The 19,767-nt window shown below is 43.0% G+C and overlaps 1 protein-coding gene across 1 annotated transcript in view; it reads left to right on the top strand.

Annotated features, from left to right (window-relative positions):
• Positions 1–19,530, top strand: part of LOC121005537 (lysosomal acid lipase/cholesteryl ester hydrolase-like) — a 28,087-nt gene extending 8,557 nt beyond the window's left edge. Inside the window, exons 4-9 of the mRNA XM_040438309.1 lie at positions 1,527–1,636; positions 5,157–5,293; positions 6,400–6,546; positions 10,142–10,213; positions 18,366–18,434; positions 19,209–19,530. Coding sequence (XP_040294243.1) covers positions 1,527–1,636; positions 5,157–5,293; positions 6,400–6,546; positions 10,142–10,213; positions 18,366–18,434; positions 19,209–19,442 — 769 coding nt within the window. The 3' untranslated portion in view covers positions 19,443–19,530. The remainder of the gene's footprint in view (positions 1–1,526; positions 1,637–5,156; positions 5,294–6,399; positions 6,547–10,141; positions 10,214–18,365; positions 18,435–19,208) is intronic.
• The last annotated feature ends 237 nt before the right edge of the window (positions 19,531–19,767 follow it).

Genomic DNA, 19,767 nt, shown 5'->3' with positions numbered 1-19,767 from the left:
AGCCAGCTCTACATACCTCTTACTGCCAGTGACCTCTCCTGTCACATAGATCTTCTTTCCTCTTCTCCTCTTTGACCCAGAACGCCATGACAAATTATTTCAGCCGCATCTTGTCTCTACAGAGTTTGTTATACAGACACATTAAATTTCTCCTAATTGGGGTCATTTATCAAACTGGTGTAAAGTAGAACTGGCTTAGTTGCCCATAGTAGCCAATCAGATTCCACCTTTCATTTTCCAAAGGAGCTGTGAAAAAGGAAAGGTGTTGGCTACTAAGCCAGTTCTACCTTATCCCAAAGGTCCCTATAGTGTCTACAGCAGTTATAATATCTTCTAGAGTGCCCCCAGTAATAACGCCCTATATTTTGCTCCAGGTAATACCTGTATAGTGTCCTCAAAAATCTCCCCTAATAGTTCCCCCATACTGCGCCCCCTAAAGTGATTTGCTCCAAACACTCCCCCCCCCCCCCCCCCCCCCCCATGTCCACCTCTGCCCCCAGAGTTGGCACAAAAACCCCAAAAACTAAAAGCGAATACTTACCAGTGTCCGGGATGATGAGGCAGGCGCGCAATCCTTATTGTCCTGCATCTCAGCGCAGGTGCGCGATGTCATTACGCACGCCTGCGCCGGTATTATACTACCACATAGGCCTCGAGTCTACTAGGCCTGAAAACTATGGCGTTGATCAGCGGCGGGGCAGGGAACTATGCGCTCCCTTGCCCTGCCGCAGTATGTGGGTGTTCAGGTCGGCGTTGGGACCCCCAGCGATGGCGGGGCTGCTGACCCGAACGCCCCTATGTTAATCCGCCACTGGTGCAATCCCTTTGATATCGGCTATTCATCAATGTGCTGAGCTGCGCCTAGGCTGTGACCAATGAGCGTGATGTCACATGGCCTAGGAAAAGCTGAGCTCCTTCTCAAACAGCTGATTGGCATGGATCCTGGGTGTTGGACCTCCACCGCTCAGATGCTTATAACCTAGTCAAAGGATAGGACATCAGTTCGACAAGCTCATAAAACACTTAAGAACAGATTCAATGTGTTTTCCCTGAAAACGTTAAGTAAAAATATCACATTTCAATAATATCTGTTTCTCTTGTCCTGTATGCCTTTTTATATAGGTGGAACTCAAATCTAGAATATCGTGCAAAGTTCACTTATTTCAGTAATGCTACTTAAAAGGTGAAACTAATAATACTCATTACATGCAAAGTGAGATATTTCAAGCCTTTATTTGCTATAATTTGGATGATTATGGATTACAGCTTATGAAAACCCCAAAGTCTCAATTTTAAAGGTACCCTTTGCTCAGGGGGTATGGATTAATTAGCTAACTAGAGTGACACTTTGAGCGTAAAATATTGAACCTTTTCACAATATTCCAATTTTGTTGCATTAATGCAATTCCTTTTAAGTTGCATTACTGAAATAAATGAACTTTTGCACGATATTCAAATTTTTTGATTTTCACCTGTATATGCTACCCCTTTAACACTCGCATTTAACTCCGTTTTTTGCTTTCCAGTTTTGATGAGATGGCAAATAAAGATCTTCCTGCAGTGATAGATTTTATTTTGCAAAAAACAGGCCAGAAACAATTGTATTACATTGGCCATTCACAGGGCACTACTATGGGTAAGAAGAATATTTCCTACTTATTTTTGAAAAGAATGTGACTGTGTATTATACTATAAAATAATTATATACACTATGTAGGGTAATCTCCGCTTCATATAAAGGCACCAGAGTCAAATCAGGGGTGGATTATAGGGAAGGCAAATGCCTAGGGCCTCGGCTACTCTAGCACCTAAGCTGTCAAGAGGTGGCCACACATGGAGGCACACTACACACAATAAACCAAACCATAACTTAACAACAATTAATAAGAAAATAAAACACAGCAGGCTCCAAGTTGGATGAAAAGGCCTCAATGCTTTGAGTTAAAAATTAAATTACCATAATATTCATTACTTACTCAATAAATTGGCATAAATAAATAATTAACCATTAAAACCACAATCCACTCGGCTGTAGCTGAGTGATAAATCCCACACGGGACGCCTTAGAAAGGTGAGGCCCCCCCACAAGCATTGCAGGCCTTTCTCAATGGCACCCTGCAATCCTAAATTAAAAATATCAACTCCAATTTCAGACAGGTGCACATTTTCTGACCTGAAAAGACCTACAACCCATCCTTCCAGATAAACATGCCTGTAAGATTCTGCCAAGCAATAGCGTGAACTTATCCATGGCTCTATTAACCCCTTTACAATTTTTTTTCACAAAAGAAATACTCTTTAAATGACCAAACCAAGCGAGGCACTATTTCAGAAAATCCCCAAACTGTCTAGCAACATACATCTCAATAGTGACAAATCCCTCTTCATTTCCCATAACATACACGTTTTAACTTTGCCCAAATCATTCCCTCCCACATGTAAAACCAAAATGTTAGGATGAGGCCATCTAGAGCATAACTTCTGTATTTCACGTAAAACACTGCTACAGCCCATCCCTCTAATACCCTGCCAATACACCTACAAAGATGGGCAATCAAAAGAGAAGTTCTCAGTGTATGTTCTCTTCTCTGCTCTCTTCTGTGCCCAGAATACATACAGATGGCCAATAATCCAAACAATTATGACTTCCTGAAAAAATAGAAAATAATTTAGTCTGGTAATAAATCCGGTCTAACATATAATCTAGCTCTGAGAATCCCAACGACCTATCCTCTTGATGACTGCTTCATCTAACCCAAACCTAGCTGCCTCAGTCACTGCACCAATACTAAAAGAATGAAGAAATTTTTAAAAGGGCTCAGCCCAAGCGCCATCAAGCATTTCTTAAGTACTGCACCAAATTGAAATTTAGTCAGGGCAAAAACCATCTTTATGAATTAAAGTCCCCGGACCAGAAGGACAAACTGCAAGCCAAGCACTAACCATGACAACTGGACAAAGTGAAGAACCCACCCACTTGTTTAACTTTATAATTCTGCCCCTCCCATATTGATCAGTCTTAAAACGCTTCAATAATATTTCAACAAAACCAGCATTTACCACCACCTCAACTTTTAAGCCAGAACACACACAACTGGCGGAAACCAATTCGCCAATCCTTAATGCTGCAAAAAAGGCTAAAATAAAACTCGTACGAAAAAGCAACACTTCAAATGAATCCAAACAAACGGAAGACAAAATTTCATATAAACTCAATAATTCAACTGATATTGGTCTCCTAATAATACCTGAGAAACTTTTTTACGGTAACCTTTCAGCATTTGTTTAACAGGAAAGTAAGCTAACTGTTTCTTACCGGACAATGTAAGAAAAAGAATTTCTTTTAAATAGATTAGCCATAAATAACATGCCACAACCAAGGTCATCAACTTCACTGGGCAATGAATTAGAGAATAATACCCAGTCCTGCCATGCAGCTGCATAAGCAGCCCATGTTTTTCTGCTGCTGGTTAGATTGTGAGTTCCTTTTAAAACACCTCAGCATAGGATGAGTGCCACCGCAAAAAGAGCATTCATGTTAGTAGCGGCAGTTAGACAACCACTTACAAGTTGCTTCATTGAAGGCGAAGCATACCCCCTTTTCTCATACCAGGCTGAGGAGAATCATACACTTTTGGTGTAAACTATTTTTGAGGTAACATTAAATTCACCCAAAGACCTATATCTTTGACTCTCCATTTAAGAGATGGGTGCACCGCCAGTTTCTGGCGGAACACCTCATCGTATTGGTACCACGCCATTCCACTAAAATATCAATACGCTTCAAGTATAATATCTAAGTGTTGGAAAAGGCCACTACAAAGCTCAGGATGCTTTTCACCAAGAACCGCAGTATATATGAAGGCTTGAAGCCAATTATTAAAAGACCTTGGCATAGTACGCTTTCTATCATCCTCATTTCTATCCCTTTTTTTTTTTTTTTTTTTTTTTTCAAACCACATGCTCCCTAGCAGAAGGCAACAGGGACATGATTTCAACAAATTCTAACCTCAATCTTCTCTTTAATACTGGGAGCCAAATGATAACCCAGGGTCGACACTTCACAAACCATTGTCTCCTTGACACACACCTCATTAACTCCAAAGCCTTTTTCCAACACTGGCCTTGAACTAACTGCAGCGTTGCTAGTAGAAACCTGCTTTATTAATCCATACATCAGACACGTTGTGGGGCACCTGCCTGCTAGCAACTTCTGCCAGCAGCTTAACCAGCCCAGACAACTGCATGGACTCAGACAATACATTGAAGCTCTCACCAGCCATATGTTCCTTCTGGACCGGACTCAGAGGTGGCTCAACCCCCAGAGGAGGTAGCCCCTCAACAAGCTGCCCCAAGACACTTTGGCTACTTGAAGGTCCCACACCGCTCCTTTTTTCTGACCCTTGAAGCAGGCGGATCACATGACTTTGTAGCTCCACCCACTAGCCGGCGCTCCTGTGACGTCCTCTGCTCCACTGAAGGCTGGCAGCTCTGTGTCCTGGAGTCCTCCTGCCTGGCAGACTGATGCCGCGTCTTCTTGCTCCCACTTGCCGGCAATGCGCTCTCCAACCTGCTGTGCCGGCGCCCCGCCTCATGAGTATAGAGGTATACTCTTGGAGTATAAACTACAATACCTTGGAGGTAAACTACAATAGAAGGTAAGGTGCCTGAGGATGACCAGAAGACCAAATTTTTAAGGGTGGAGTCCGAAAGGGAGTCAGTCAGATATTAAAAGGCCATTAAAACCTTTTGTTAGGGTACTTTAAAGGGCTATTCAGGTTTTGTGATATTGATAAGTGCATCTTTAAAGGGCCAGTTATTACTTAGTTTTCTTCATTATGCAAATGAGCTGGCATGCAATTAATTACTAAGACCTATCCGGAGAGGTGACCGGTATGCTAGGCTTTCTTAAAGGGGCTCTTTGAGATTAGAAAAAACACATTTGCTCCAGAAGTGGTTCCATTGACTGCTTTACATGAATAGCTGCAAAGCAAGACACAACCCATATGTGAGAGGCTGCTCCTGGAAGAAAGGACACATAATTTCATGCAACTTTTAGGAATGAATGGATGTTTTGGTGATGAGACTAGTCTTTCAAAAAAAAGCGGAATGATATAGTAAATTTCTCAGTGCAGATCCTTTTACTGTCATTACAGGATTCATTGCATTTTCTACCATTCCAGAACTGGCAAGTAAAATTAAATTATTTTTCGCTCTTGCTCCTGTGGCTACTGTTAAATATCCAATTGGTCCTGCTGCAGCTGCCAGATCCTTACCAACTTATTTAGTTAAGGTACAGTATGGTGGTTGTGGGGTTTTTAGGTAATTGTTTATACTGAATCCACATATGGGACCAACACTTGCTATATAATATATATTCTGAAAAATAGAGCAGCACTCCAGGATTGCGGTAAAAAATAATTATTCACAAATTAGTGACGCGATGTTTCATCTCCAACATGAAGCCTATTTTGGAGCTGAAACGTTGCGTCACTAATGGGTGAATAATTTTTTTTTATTTTATTACCGCAATCCTGGAGTGCTGCTCTATTATTCAGCAATACATTTTGGGTAAGCCTCTCCTTGAGCTGGCACCCACTTATCTATGGTTGGTGCTGCCATACATTGTGTGCATGATTGTATACAACTTCTATTTTATAGTGGGTGCGACAAACACCCAAATTCAATAATGAATAATTCACTTTGTGAAAATATTTTACTGAAATGTTACGAGAGAGTATATTATATATAATTTCAGTGGCATACCCCCCACCCATACTTTAAAACCTTGTTGCCTCTTCACGGCAGCCATGACATCTGTGGCCAATTGGTGTTCATAAAAATAAAAAAAACAGTAATTACTCGCCTTGTCCCGTTCCTGATCAGATCCCCTCCAGCACTCCCCTCAGACACAGTTCGCGCTGCAGCACTGTGGGAGGAATGCAGAGGCAGATTCCTGGGCTTCCTCCAGAGGGTGGCATCGCAGTCAGACTGCAGGGCTGAATGGTGAGTGAAGCAGAGAGCAGACCGGTGGAGGTACGGTGCGTGGGTAGCTGAGTATTCGGTGAGTGAGAGGACCGCAGCTCCCTGGCATTAAGCACTTCCATCTGTGTTGATGGAAGCCTTTTTCCAGCAGCCAAAAACCCCGCCCCCCGAAAGCTGGCACCTGGAGCGAACCACCTGCTTCCCCCATTGGCACGCCATTGCTTTACTCTTTTGAACGAGTTTTGCAACATGGCGTTTGGGTGCTCGAAAGACCATCCTGAAATTATTGGTTTTATGTTCCATTTACAGTATTGCCACTTTGACACTGCCTATTAGAGTATTGACAAGATGTCTGCATAAAACATGCAATTTTCATAATTATTGCTCACGTTTTTATTTTTTTATTTTTTTTAGCCATTGTTCGGTGATAAGATGTTCATGCCACAGCCAAGAATTACTAAGCTCCTTTCCAATAGATTTTGCAGCCATGATCTACTGGATGTATTATGCGGCAACTTCTTCTTCCTCCTGTGTGGGTTTAATGAACAGAACCTAAACATGGTATGTTCAGCATGTAAACTCTTGGGAGGGGGGTTTAAATATATATAATTTTTTTATGGATATATAAATGGTTATTAAAATAGACTGGCATGGGGGGCGGAGCTAGCGCCTGTGCTGAATGGCTGCATCCGTCTGAAGCTCCTGCTTTCAACCTGCTGTGGGGACGGCATTCTTGAGCCTACAGATTACAAAATTTTATATTCATTTGAATGTGCAGGGGGAGGTTGATCTCCTGGCAGTCTGTCCCACTAAATAAAATCTGTGTTGGCTCTGAAGTAAATTATAGCGAGTCTGTTGGGCCATGAGACTAAACTCCTCCCTTAAGGCACAATTTTTTAAATATATTTTTTTAATGGAATAGTTATGTAAATAGTTTGTGATTAAATAAATCCTTTGTGGCACAGCCCTGAATAGATTCCCCCCCCCCCCCCCCCCAATTATGTAATAAAAATGGTGTTTATTTCACTTTTTCAATAGCTTGCTGCCAATGATTGGTTACATTGTGTCTTATATTTTAAGGTTGAAAACTACAACCAATCTTATAGTTCTCAGACCTCAGTTTGCTACAAATGTATACAGTTTAGTCCATGCTCTCACACAACCTGGACTTCAGACAGATACATTTTAGCTATGTTGCTCTCCAATGCAATTCCAGGGTCCCGATGGATGTTATGCCAGCCGGAAACTATTAGTGTATTGCATTAGCAATCAGACCACTATGTTCAAGTTTCAAAGAAAAAAAGGGAAAAAAAAAAGGCTTTTCTTATGTCACTGGGAGACACAGGCTTGACCATGGGTATAGCTGCTGCTACTAGGAGGTGGACAATAAGCACAAAAGTGTGAGCTAATTCTACCAGATACACCCTTCCTACACGTACTAAGCTTAAATAGTTTTAGCTTTGAGTCTGTGGGACCTTAATCTTGTCCTAGATGCCCTCCCAGTCATGGATGTTTGAGCCTTTGCAGCACTCTTCGTTTTCTCTCCTATAAAGTGTCTGTCGCCTACATTTGGTTGGTGTCAGAACTTTCCCTCGTCCCTTTCCTAGTGCTCAATCAGGACAAGGTGCTCCCCTGTCCTGTTCAGTCTGTCCTTCTTCTGAAGGTGGTATCCTCATTCCAACGCAATGAGGAAATTGTGTTGCCTTCCTTTTGCCCACTCCTGGGAGCACTCTCTCCACACTCTGTATCTGGTTTGGGCTATTTGCATTTATATCTCAGACATCATCCTTTTGGAAAGCAGATCCCCCTTTTCGTGATCCCAGATGACCCAATGCGACCACTGGCAGCATCCAAATCTTCAGTTTCTTGAAGATTTATTTGGCTATTGTGGAGCATACCTTAACACCAGGAACCACCCTTCCATGTTACTGCTCATTCAGCATGGGCGGTAGGGGTCTCCTGGGCTGTGTATCATGGGACTTTGGCCCTTCAGGTTTGTAAGGCTGATACATGGTAACCTTTACACACTCAAGGTTTTACAGGTGCACACTTTTGCATCCTCAGACTCTTCACTTGGGCGCAAAGTGCTGCAGATGGAGGTCTCTGACCTATCCTACATCTTTGTATTCTGGCCCACCCTTGGGATTGCTCTGGAATGTTCCATGGTCAAGCCAATGTCCCCGCAATGACACAGATGACTAGATTTTTGTACCTTCCGTAAAATCTCTTCTGTTTATTGGGGGACAAAGCTCCCACCCATTCTTTTGTTTCATTGGCATTCATTGTGGCCTGCTTCGGTTCTGGGTTTCTACATAGTGTTTTTATTTTTTTTAGCTTTGTCCCTGTAGGAATGGTATAGCTGGTGGGAGGAGCTCACACTTTTGTGAATGGAAACTTCCATGGAGAGCTTTAAGAGGGGTACTGCCCCTGTAACATCAGTTCCTGTCCTATGGGATAGGACTGTGCTGTGGAGAGAGTTGTTGGGCTGCAGGACCCAATTGTGCTCTTCCTGGTGTTTATCTGGTGCGGCTTGCAGTCTGGGGCACTCCTTCTTGGACTTGGGTTGGGTAAGCGTTCTCAGCAGTCTAGGGATAACTGAGGTTATTATGGCACTCCAGATCCCCTTTCGGTTTTGGAGGCACGTGACCTTTTTCCCACCTTCGCCTGGTGTTTTTCCATGCTGGGGATGCCGGCAGGTTTGCTCCCTCTGCTGTAGCTAGGGCTGTGCTCACTTGAAGTACAGGTGGAATGCAACTTCAGGTATATGGAACGCATGTAGTTCCAATCGAGCGTGCCCCGAAAAGGACACATGATGTGCGGTTTCTGGTTTTCTGGCCACGTGAATGCTTTTTTGGTTTAAAAGCCCTAACAAGCAGGAAGAGCGCACTCCAAAGAAGCCCAGACAGCCTGTGATCCCTTTTGGGAGACCTCTCTCCCTGTCTGGAAGTATGGAGGAGGCAGGCAATCAGCATGCTGATGTCCTGGAAGGCCATGATGGCAGACTGGGGAGGAAGTCTGGAGTATGCAAGAAAATGCGCACCCCTTCCTGGTCTGATGGGGTCACTTATCAAACTGGTGTAAAGTAGAACTGGCTTAGTTGGCCATAGCCACCAATCGGTTTCCACCTTTTCATTTTCCAAAGGAGCTGTCAAAAATAGGTGGAATCTGACTATGAGCAACTAAACCAGTTCTAATTTACACCAGTTTGATAAATAACCCCATAAGTTTGTCAGAATTGTGTCCGCAAGGTGGTTGAAGAATCCAAATTGCTTCTGAGTATTAAAGACATGAAGTCCGAAGTCTCTTGATTCCATTAAAGCCTTTATTAAATGTCTCCCTTCCACCACTGTGAGTAAGTCGGGCCACTCTAATGTGATTTCTGAATCCTAAGACGAGGATGAGCCAGGAGAAATCCTAGATTCAAGAATCCACGGGTAGACCACTACTTTCCCCTGAGGATACAGATTCCCTTAAAGCTATAAGAGCTTCTATGATACGGTGTGAGATTAGGGAACAAAAATCCATACAGGATATAATGTTTGGAGATTTAGGGCGTAAGAAGTCAAGAGTTTCCACCTTAATGACAATAAGGATTTAAAGAATGGAAAAAGCCAGACTTTTTGAAGATGTAGGTGCCTTTAAAGGAGCCTACGGATAGGCAGGCAGAGATCTGAGTATGGGAGGCATCTACCCAAGCTTTTTAAAGGGAACCTATCACCGGGATTTTGGGTATAGAGCTGAGAACATCCGATTTGATACATATGCACATTAACCTGAGATGAGTCAGAACTTGAAAATATGACTTCTCTGGTCACACAAGTAAGAGATGACTTTTTATGTTAATTTGCATATGTATCAAATCGGGTTTTTTTACACAATAAAAGCACACAGAGCTATGGGGACTGGGTATTGCAGATGTGCCAGCAGCCATCTAGCAACCCAGGTTCCCTTTAAGCAAAATATAGCCACTACCTCCACTGCTAGATCTTTAAAACTATGGTTGCAGGAACTGGAAACGCATATCCAAATTAAGATGTCAAGGGATCGACTATTAGCTGTTTTTCCCACAATTTTTAAAGTCCTAGATTTATAAAAATTGTTTATCCATTTATGAAAACTATGTAAAACAATTCACTTTATTTCCTTCTACCCATAGACTCGTGTTGATGTATATGTTTCCTATTTTCCTTCCTCAACCTCTGTGCAAAATATGGAACATTGGTTACAGGTATGATACTAGACATCATTTTTAATATTAGGAGATTGCAAAAAATTGCTTAATCATTTTATTGCAAACTTGACCAACAGACCCACCAAAAATCTCATCCACTTTTTATTTTTTATATTTTTTTTGGGGGGGGGGGGCAGTCAACTTGGTGCAGGTTCACATTGGCATTATGGAATTCTGGTTATAGGTTCAGTTATAATGGAATGCAAAATGGAAGCCTTTAAGAGGCATGCATTCCATTTTGGTCTATCCTAATGTCTATGGGGCAAATAATATTTGGTTCTGTTATACATGACGGGAGGAAAAATAGTCCTGTTAACTGTTATAACAACCTATAATAAGATCAATGCGAACCCGCCCTAAATGTGTAATAAAATATATATTTTTACACAATTATAAAAAGTCAACACACCCCTGTTAAAATGTCAGGTTTCTGTGATGTAAAAAAAATGAGACCAGGATAAATCCTTCCAGAACTTTTTCCACCTTTTTTAATGTGACCTATAAACTGTACAACTCAATTGAAAAACAAACTGAACTCTTTTAGGTGGAGGGAAGAAAAAATATAAATTAAATATGGTTGCATAAGTGTGCACACCCTTAAACTAATACTTTGTTGAAGCACCTTTTTGATTTTATTACAGCACTCAGTCTTCTTAGGTATGAGTCTCAGCATGGCACATTTTGACTTGGCAAGATTTGCCCACTCTTTGCAAAAAAACACTCCAAATCTGTCAGATTGTGAGGGCATCTCCTGTGCACAGCCCTCTTCAGATCACCCCACAGATTTTCAATTAGATTCAGGTCTTGGCTCTGGCTGGGCCATTCCAAAACTTTAATCTTCTGGTGAAGCCATTCCTTTGTTGATTTGGATGTATGATTTGGGTTGTTGTCATGCTGAAAGATGAAGTTCCTCTTCATGTTCAGCTTTCTAGCAGAAGCCTGAAGGTTTTGTGCCAATATTGACTGGTATTTGGACCTGTTCATAATTCCCTCTAGCTTAACTAAGGGACCAGTTCTAGCTGAAGAAAAACAGCCCCAAAGCATGATGCTGCCACCACCATGCTTCACTGTGGGTATGGTGTTCCTTTGGTGATGTGCAGTGTTTTTGCACCAAACATATCTTTTGGAATTATGGCCAAAAAGTTCAATCTTGGTTTCATCAGACCATAACACCTTTTCCCACATGCTTTTGGGAGACTTCAGATGTGTTTTTGCAAAATGTAGCCTGGCTTGGATGTTTTTCTTCAGAATAGACTTTTGTCTTGCCACTCTACCCCATAGCCCAGACATATGAAGAATACGGGAGATTGTTGTCACATGTACCACAAAGCCAGTACTTGCCAGATATTCTTGCAGCTCCTTTAATGTTGCTGTAGGCCTCTTGGGAGCCTCCCAGACCAGTTTTCTTGTCGTATCAATTTTGGAAGGACGTCCAGTTCTTGGTAATGTCACTGTTGTGCCATATTTTCTCCACTTGATGACTGTCTTCACTGTGTTCCATGGGTATATCTAATGCCTTGGAAATTCTTTTGTACCCTTCTCCTGACTGATACCTTTTAACAATGAGATCCCTCTTATGCTTTGGAAGCTCTTTGTGGACCATGGCTTTTGCTGTGGGATGCGACTAAGAAAATTTCAGGAAAGACCAACTAGATCAGCTAAACTTTATTTAGGGTTAATCAGAGGCACTTTAAATGATGGCAGGTGTATGCTGACTCCTATTTAACGTGATTTTAGTTTTTGTTTTCTTCCCTCCACCTAAAAGCTTTCAGTTTGTTTTTCAATTGAGTTGTACATTTAAAGGTCACATTAAAGGTGGAAAAGGTTCTGAAATGATTTTCTTTGTCTCATATTTATTTTTATTTTTTTACAGCACAGAAACCTGACATTTTAACAGGGGTGTGTAGACTTTTTATATCCAGGATGTGTATATGTATTTTTTTATTTTTTATAGCAGCAAGCTACCAGTGTATTAAGGTGAAATTGAGCAGCAAGCCTCAAGTTAGTTTTTTACTTATATTCGGTTTCCACACAGTTGTAATTGAAATTTTTTTTTGGGGGGGGGGGTGTATTCAATATTTTTAAACTAGCATATATGTCATTACTACCAGACGCATGGTAGGGCAGCAATCTTCCTGTGAGTTATAGAAAAATTGAGCATTGGGTCTCAATAGTCCACTTATGTGAACGGTTTCTACTTGGTTGCAGTAATGAATTTTTTTATTTTTAAATTGGACTGATTTTATATTCAAACTTGTGTAACAGCGGTTGCTGGGCACCGCTGTTCCCCTGCCTACCACTGTGGTCCCGGGCGCCATGTTCAGTGGTGATCTGCTGCCACTGCTTCCCATTCACCGCTGCAGTCATGGGCTCTGTGTAGGTACTGTTCTGGGATACGCTCCACTGTTTTCTCTCAGCCCTGGCCACAGCATGATTGTTCCCTGCAGAACTTCCTTGAGGGCTGGCGCGCGTCACTTCCTGTGCTTTATCGGTTAGGTCATCTGACCTCACTGACCAATCCTAGCCCTCCTGCACATAATAGAAGTGGCTCAGCCCCCTTCCTAGATACCTGTGTCCTGCTAAGGTTCCTGATATTTACCTGTGTTCCTGACTCTTACTTGTATTCCTGGACTCTGCTACCTGCATGCTTGCCTTGACTCTCCTGTTGCCGCCCAGGATTGCATGACCTATTGCCTTTTTGCCTTCGCCTCTGCCTCATCCTTCAGTCCTGCCCTGTTGCTCCTGGTTACGACTTGCCTGCTGACCACGCCTGTACCTCTTGGACCAGCTGCCCCGTGTGCCAATTCTCCTCAAGAGGTAGCAACCTGGTGTTCCCCCTCGAAAGTCTATCCCCACCATCAGGGGTACTGTGAAGATCGAGGGGTTCACTTAGACAACGCCCTTAGAGGAGGTAGGACACTTGGCACAGTGGGTTCACATACATGATTAATACATTAATACACCGACAAAGTACCTCACAAGTTGTTGTTTTTTTTTTTTGTTTTTTTTTTTGGGGGGGTCGTTAATCATATTCAAACTAGGAGCATATATGTGATTACTACACCACTCAGGGTAGCTCACAACATTATCAGAAAGGCCCAAAAAATGTCCAGGCTAAGGAAGGGTTCCAAATGAAAGACCGAATGTGGGTAATAGCAGCACTATCTATCCAGCCAGCAGTAGTAGGCCGCAGTTGTCCCTGCTGGCTTCAGAAAGGCGCAACATTATAGTTGAGGAAAGAGTATGAGACTGTGGATTGGATGGCTCACTCCTCTCGGTCACAATAGAATGACCTAAAGGTGACTTCAGAGTTTGACATCGAGCCAGGGGTCAAAGTGTTCCTCCTACTTGCAGCCCCACAGAAGGCTTTAAGTAGAGTCCTCCCAGTCTTCACTGCCCCTTCCTATAGGGGCATCTTACTTTTTCCTAAGAAGTGGAAAGAAAACCCCACGAAGCCCTACGGTAGATGGTAAAGAGTCTCCCTATTGATGAGACTGCAGACATATCCATATTGGTGGTGGTGGTAGTAGTGCCCCCCCCCCCCCCCCTAGCTGCATTGGCACTAAGGGCAGCAACGGTGGCACTCGGAAGAGCAGCAGAGGGGCCAAAGAACCCACCATGATATCCCACAGCCTGATGGAAGTGAAAGGGAGGCCTTTTCTGCGTCAGTTAGTGTTACTGGGGACAAAGTTTGCTGCGTGACACAATTTGTATCAGAGACAGGACCCTCAGTGTCCTTTCCCTCCCTGCCAGACACAAATCCCACCTGTTCCGGAGAGATTAATTTAGGAAATAGAGGTTTAAGTCTGTTAGCGAGGAGGCTAGCATATATCTTCAGATCTACGTTTAATAACGAAATAGGTCTGTAGCTGCTGCATTGAGTGGGTTCTTTTCCCTCTTTAGGAATGAGGGTGATATACGCCTCTAGAGATTGTTGTGGTAATTCAGTACCTGACAGGTAAGCATTGTGTCCCATGCTAACACCCTTTTGGTCTGAAGTGATAAAATTAACCGAGAATATGCTCTTTAGACAAAGATCCCTCCCCTATCGCTATTTTACTAAACATTAGATTAGAAGACATACCGCACACAAAACTGATATTATTCCAGCATCTGACGGCAGCTGTGAAATCTGTAATCCCGTTGTGATGGAATCCTTCTGGCTGGCTATATTCCAAGGCCCATATGCCCCAATGCTGGCTTTTATCCTTGGTAAACAATCTTCCTCAGGTATATATCCCTTGCTTTAATGTAATGATTCTTCTGCCCTTCAGCTTACTTGTTTAGCTGGAACACTGGCTCTGCTTGGCTTGTGGGAACTGCAGGTTTCTCCCAGGAGGCAAACTTCTCTTGGGGTGAATCCTCTGAGCTAACAGAGGCTCAGGACTTCAGACAGGCTAGACTGTACTACTAGCCTCCTGGAATGCACTAACTCTCCCCTGTCTGGGCCTACCTATATATACTCAGGGCTCTCTAGCTCCCTCTAATGTCTAGGAGGCTGAACTACACCCTAACAGGCCTGACACCCAGATAACACAGGGAAATGAACATACAACATCATATTAATACAATAGACATATAAACCCTTGTGTAGTGCCCCCCCTTTACCTAGTGGGACACTACACTAAGCTCTGCTTCCTCTACCCCTATGCATGTATGTTTCATCTGGCAGTTTTTCTCCACACTGCTGGAAGACAAAAGCATTGCCTTGTGCAAGCTATGAAAGAGCAAAATAAAATATGGGCAGGCAAACTTGGGCACCACAGCTCTATTAAACCACATAAAGTGACATCACCCCATCCCATGGGCAAACAGGTGGCAGCCAGTCACCACAGCAGGAGTTCCCTTGTTCTCCTAGTCCAGCTTGCGGCAGCCAGGCCGCATCCACCAGCAGTATGGTCTTTCACATTTATCCCTTTCCGCTACTCCCACTCTGACTCCTACTCCTCCATTGTTGGCAGTCAATAATGGAAAGTGTGACTAGGTAACAACTCTATGCACCCACCAATCCAATAGTGCGCAAGCTTAATTCCTACCTGGCCGTAAGTTGCTGTCAGTGCAGTTGCTGCTGTACAATTTAGTCTAGTCTGCTTCTTTTAGGAAGTTAATGGTGTGTGTGCTTACTGAGAGATTCCTAGCCAGCATTATTTCTCCCAAAAAGCCATCCCTGCCTTGTACTCTTGCGTGAGTGAACCTTGCTGCACAGCAAGAATTGCCACGATGAACACTTGGAGCAGCTCTTATGGGCAGGGACAGTACATGTCTTTCATGACCCACTTCAATGTTTTTTTTTTTTTTTTTTCTGGCAGCACCCCGGCAACAATGCCAGGTCCTTTTGATGAGACGCCCCATGCTCAACCCTCCCACCCCACCAGGTGGGGTTGGCCTGGCTCCTATACCAGGCATTTATCCACTAACAGCAGCTGGGCACAGGGTTGCTCGCGCTACCCCTCCTTCCTATCTCATGCCAGGTCAAGTGGTGCCACGCCGTGTTGGAGCTCATTGGCCTGGGAAAGAGTATCCACACAGGCAAGCAGTTGCTAAAGTACATCAATCAGCAAACATCCTGCTGGCTGTCACCCCTCCAACTCCAACTGGGCAACATGGTAAGCAACAATCGGCACAACATCCATCCTGGGTGAAATAACACAGGCTCCCTGTATGCTGCCAATCATCCACCTAGTGGTGCAGCACTTTCTAAATAAGTACACTGAGCACCTTGCGCAAGCCAAAGTCCAAGAGACTGTCCAAGCACTTCAGCCACTCTTACATGGCGAGGACTGCTCTCTTGGACCTGCAGCGACAGAACAGCCTGGCGCTACACCTCTTAATCCACAACGTGCTAGCTCACTGGAATTCGACATTGCACATGCTCGAGCATCTGTATGAGCAGTGGAAAGCTGTGTACATGGTTACATAGGGAATCGCCAAGGAGGATGACTAGGATGTCACTTCAAAAGGAGTTGGAGGTGGAGGAGCTATAGGACTGAGGATGGTACCAGCCAAGACATCCAATTGTCTCCGTGGGGTGACCAAGTTGTCCTCCAGAGTCCAAAACTTTTCTGCCTGGGTTCTGGAGGATTTTCACACTCCTTTGGCTTATTCTGATGAATAGATCTCTCCTTGCTGACAGTGCCACATTTTGCCACTGTTGCTGTCTGCCTGCCTACCATCACGTTCTGTACAGCTGTGGCCTGCATCATGCTACTTTTAATTTTTTTTTTACTTTTTTTTAAGGGGGAGGATAAACTTTATTAGTCAGCATATGTATGACTCCTGCCTTCATGCTACCTGAGGCAAAAAAATTGAACGGCACCCCCCCCCCCCTTCCTGCCAAATTCTTGACCTAACCCCTTTCAGCCAGAGGTGTAACTTGAGCAGCATGCACTTTCTAGCATGCAAGTCTGCAGGGGCGTTATCTACATAACTCCGGTGTATTAGCACACTGTATTTCACCTGGCGTCCGGTTACCTAGTAACTTCGACCAGGTGACAATACGTCATCTTAGACCTCCAGTCATGTGATCGGCAATTCCGTCGAAGGACTGGCGGAAGTGAAATAGAAGGGCGGAAGTGACGACACCGGCGCAAGCGCAGCTGGAACTGAGGGACGCCAGGTGAAATACAGAGTGTGCTAATACACCGGAGTGATGTAGATCCGGGCGGGGCTCAAACAGCATGGAGGCACGGTAGGCAAAGACCTTAACATCTTAGCAACTGAACTAATGAGGACTTGTGTCTTGGAGTATATGCTTGAAATGATATAATGTGTATAGAGGGTTAAAAGGGTATGTCTGAACTGAGGCCAATGTGAGGCCAAGGGGAGGTATTTATATGTTCATTGTACCACTGTTGTATTGTGCTTGATAAAGACCACTCGGTCGAAACGTTGCCACAAGAGGTGAAATAAATCGTCATTTGATCCATTTGAGTGCCGCGGCTTTTTCATTTTCTGCCATTTACCACTATAGAAGGGGGATTAGGAGGTGAGATGCGGGACATAGTTGAATTCAGGAGGGCCTTTGAAGTCGCTAGCCAAGTACATGAGTACCTGATTATCACAGTTGATTACCACTGATGGCTTATTCTGTACCAAGCCAGCGTAGAGATGGGGGGGGCTTGAGTGGCCCCCTGGGAAATTCCCCTGTAAGGTCTATAGCCAATCCATCCCTGACTACTACCCATGGACAGCCTTGTATGTTCCAGGCATAATTTTTAGACTGCACTTTTTTAAAATCCCCACAACGTTTAAACATCTGCTCCTGAGAAGGGACAATTTTTGGAAGCTTTGGAATATGAAAAAGCATGATACATGTACCAGCGTGGAATGTTTTTGAACAAACTTAACACTGTCAAACATGTTTTTACCCATAGCTATATATCGGAGTCGCTTGGACATCATTTACTATTGCTGTCAGTGCATTCCAGAGCTGGGGGAGGGGAAAAATAAATGAAGAAGAGAACACGTTTCATTAAAAATGAATGGGTTATTGGAGCAACTTTGTTTTGCTGTGAATCAACTTGGGTCACGACTAGGAATGAGCGAATGAAACATCTGAAGTAGATTTGCATAAAAATTTGACTACTGTATGGAGCGAGCACTCTGTAAGGTATTAGAATGTATTGGCTCAGATGAGCCGAAGTTATTACTCACAAGACTTCGGGGTCATAACTTAAAAAATGAATTTCTACTTTTAAAAACCTTTTCCCTAACTCTGGTTCTGTTCCAAGCACTAGCTCCGTACAGTATTCAAACAAAGTTTTATGCAAATTGTTTCATCCGAAGTCGAACCTTTTGACGAAGAAAAAAAAATTCAATTCGGCAAACCGGACCTGAAACGAATCTTGACTGGTTTGCTCATCTCTAGCACTTTTTACAAGGTATGTTCAAACATATATGCCAAATGTGCCCATAGACTTCCCTTCATATAGCAGTTCTGTGGGGGTGCCGGGCGTCAGACGCCTTCTGATCTGATATTGATGACCTATCCTGAGGATAGGTCATCAATATTAAAGGCCTAGACAACCCCTTCAATCCTGTGTTAGAAGGTACATTTTTGCAGGAGCAGAAATTAGACTTTTGTTTTGGGAAATGGTTTAAAATGTGTAACATTTGTATTGGAAGAATGACTTGTGCCTTTATTACTTAGGCTTCCCACACTGGGAGACTGCAGGCTTTTGACTGGGGCTTTCTAGGCAATTTGGAGCGTTATAAACAGGTAATACTCTTTTGGGAATTCTTAAAAATGCTAAACTTTTATTGAAGTTAGTTTGTGTTTGCCACAGATCAAATTTGAAACCCTCAGATCACCTTTCATGGCTGTGGGTCAGGATATATTATGCTAAATAGTTGTCCTGCATATGATAGATGAACTGGCCAAGTTCACTAGAGCCAAATCCCCTAATACGTAAGAACTCTGAGGGTATGGAGGTACATTCATTTTATATTTTTTTAAGCCGGGAGGGCCCTTTTTATATAGCATTAATGTTTCCTAAAAAGGCACATGAACAGGGTTGTCTGTCATTATTGCTCCCTTTTTTAAAGGGGTTATGTGACATTAGAAAAGCTCCCCAAAGCCCCTAAATATGTTTGAAATAATAAAAGCTCATATACTTACCATTTAGACTGCCATTTCTGGTACTGCCGATCCAGTCTATGAAGTGGTCACATAGGCATATATGGTTTCATGCGGTTTACCACTGGGCCCAGTGATTGGCTTCTGCGGTCATGGGCTATATACGACCATGTCGCGCTGCAGCCTGGAAACACAGATTGGAGTGGCAGCACTAGAATTGGCGGGGAGTTGAGCAGGAAAAACGTTTCCACAAACAAATTACATTTGACACAAGGGGGATCCAAATTAGAATTTTAGTTTCTATTTGGACAAATTTTGGAGAACTTTTTTTTTTTTTTCTTTAACAAGAGAAAAGAGTCCTGAGACTTCATTTGGCTGTGATCATGGATATGTGTTTTTTGTTTCCCCCTCCTCCAGAGCACTCCTCCTTTGTATGATGTAACAAAGATGACTGTCCCCACGGCTCTTTGGAGCGGAGGAAATGATTGGCTTGCTGACCCGCTGGATGTAAAGTTATTGATCCCTAAAATCAAGAACTTGGTCTATCAGGAAGAGATACCAAAATGGGAGCATCTAGATTTCATATGGGGTATTAATGCTCCACAAAAGTTATACAAAAAAATCCTTAACTTTCTGAAAAGGCATGCATGATCTCTCAATTCAGTTATTTTGTCTAATTATATAAGCACTTGTGTGACTGTCAAGCATCTGTGTTTAGGTTTCTTTTTTAGGTTATGACTAAAGCAACTAGCTGAAATCTGTAAAAATGTGCTTCTTGTATCTGGACGTTTTAAATTTTTTGGATCCAATAAAAGTGATGTTTTAATTGGACTCTGAGTTGCCATGTTGGAATCGTTCTTCATATTGATTTTTGCCTTCACCTTTGGAAGTTTTGTGCACGCTAACACTGGTCTTGGAATGGTGACCTGACTTTTCCTTTACTACTTGTGTAAATGCATGATCTCCATTGCATATG

Source organism: Bufo bufo, chromosome 6 (genome assembly GCF_905171765.1).
Source record: "Bufo bufo chromosome 6, aBufBuf1.1, whole genome shotgun sequence".
Lineage (NCBI taxonomy): Eukaryota > Metazoa > Chordata > Amphibia > Anura > Bufonidae > Bufo > Bufo bufo.
The sequence above is the reverse complement of the archived record's forward strand: the minus strand, read 5'-3'. Positions and strand labels throughout refer to the sequence as shown.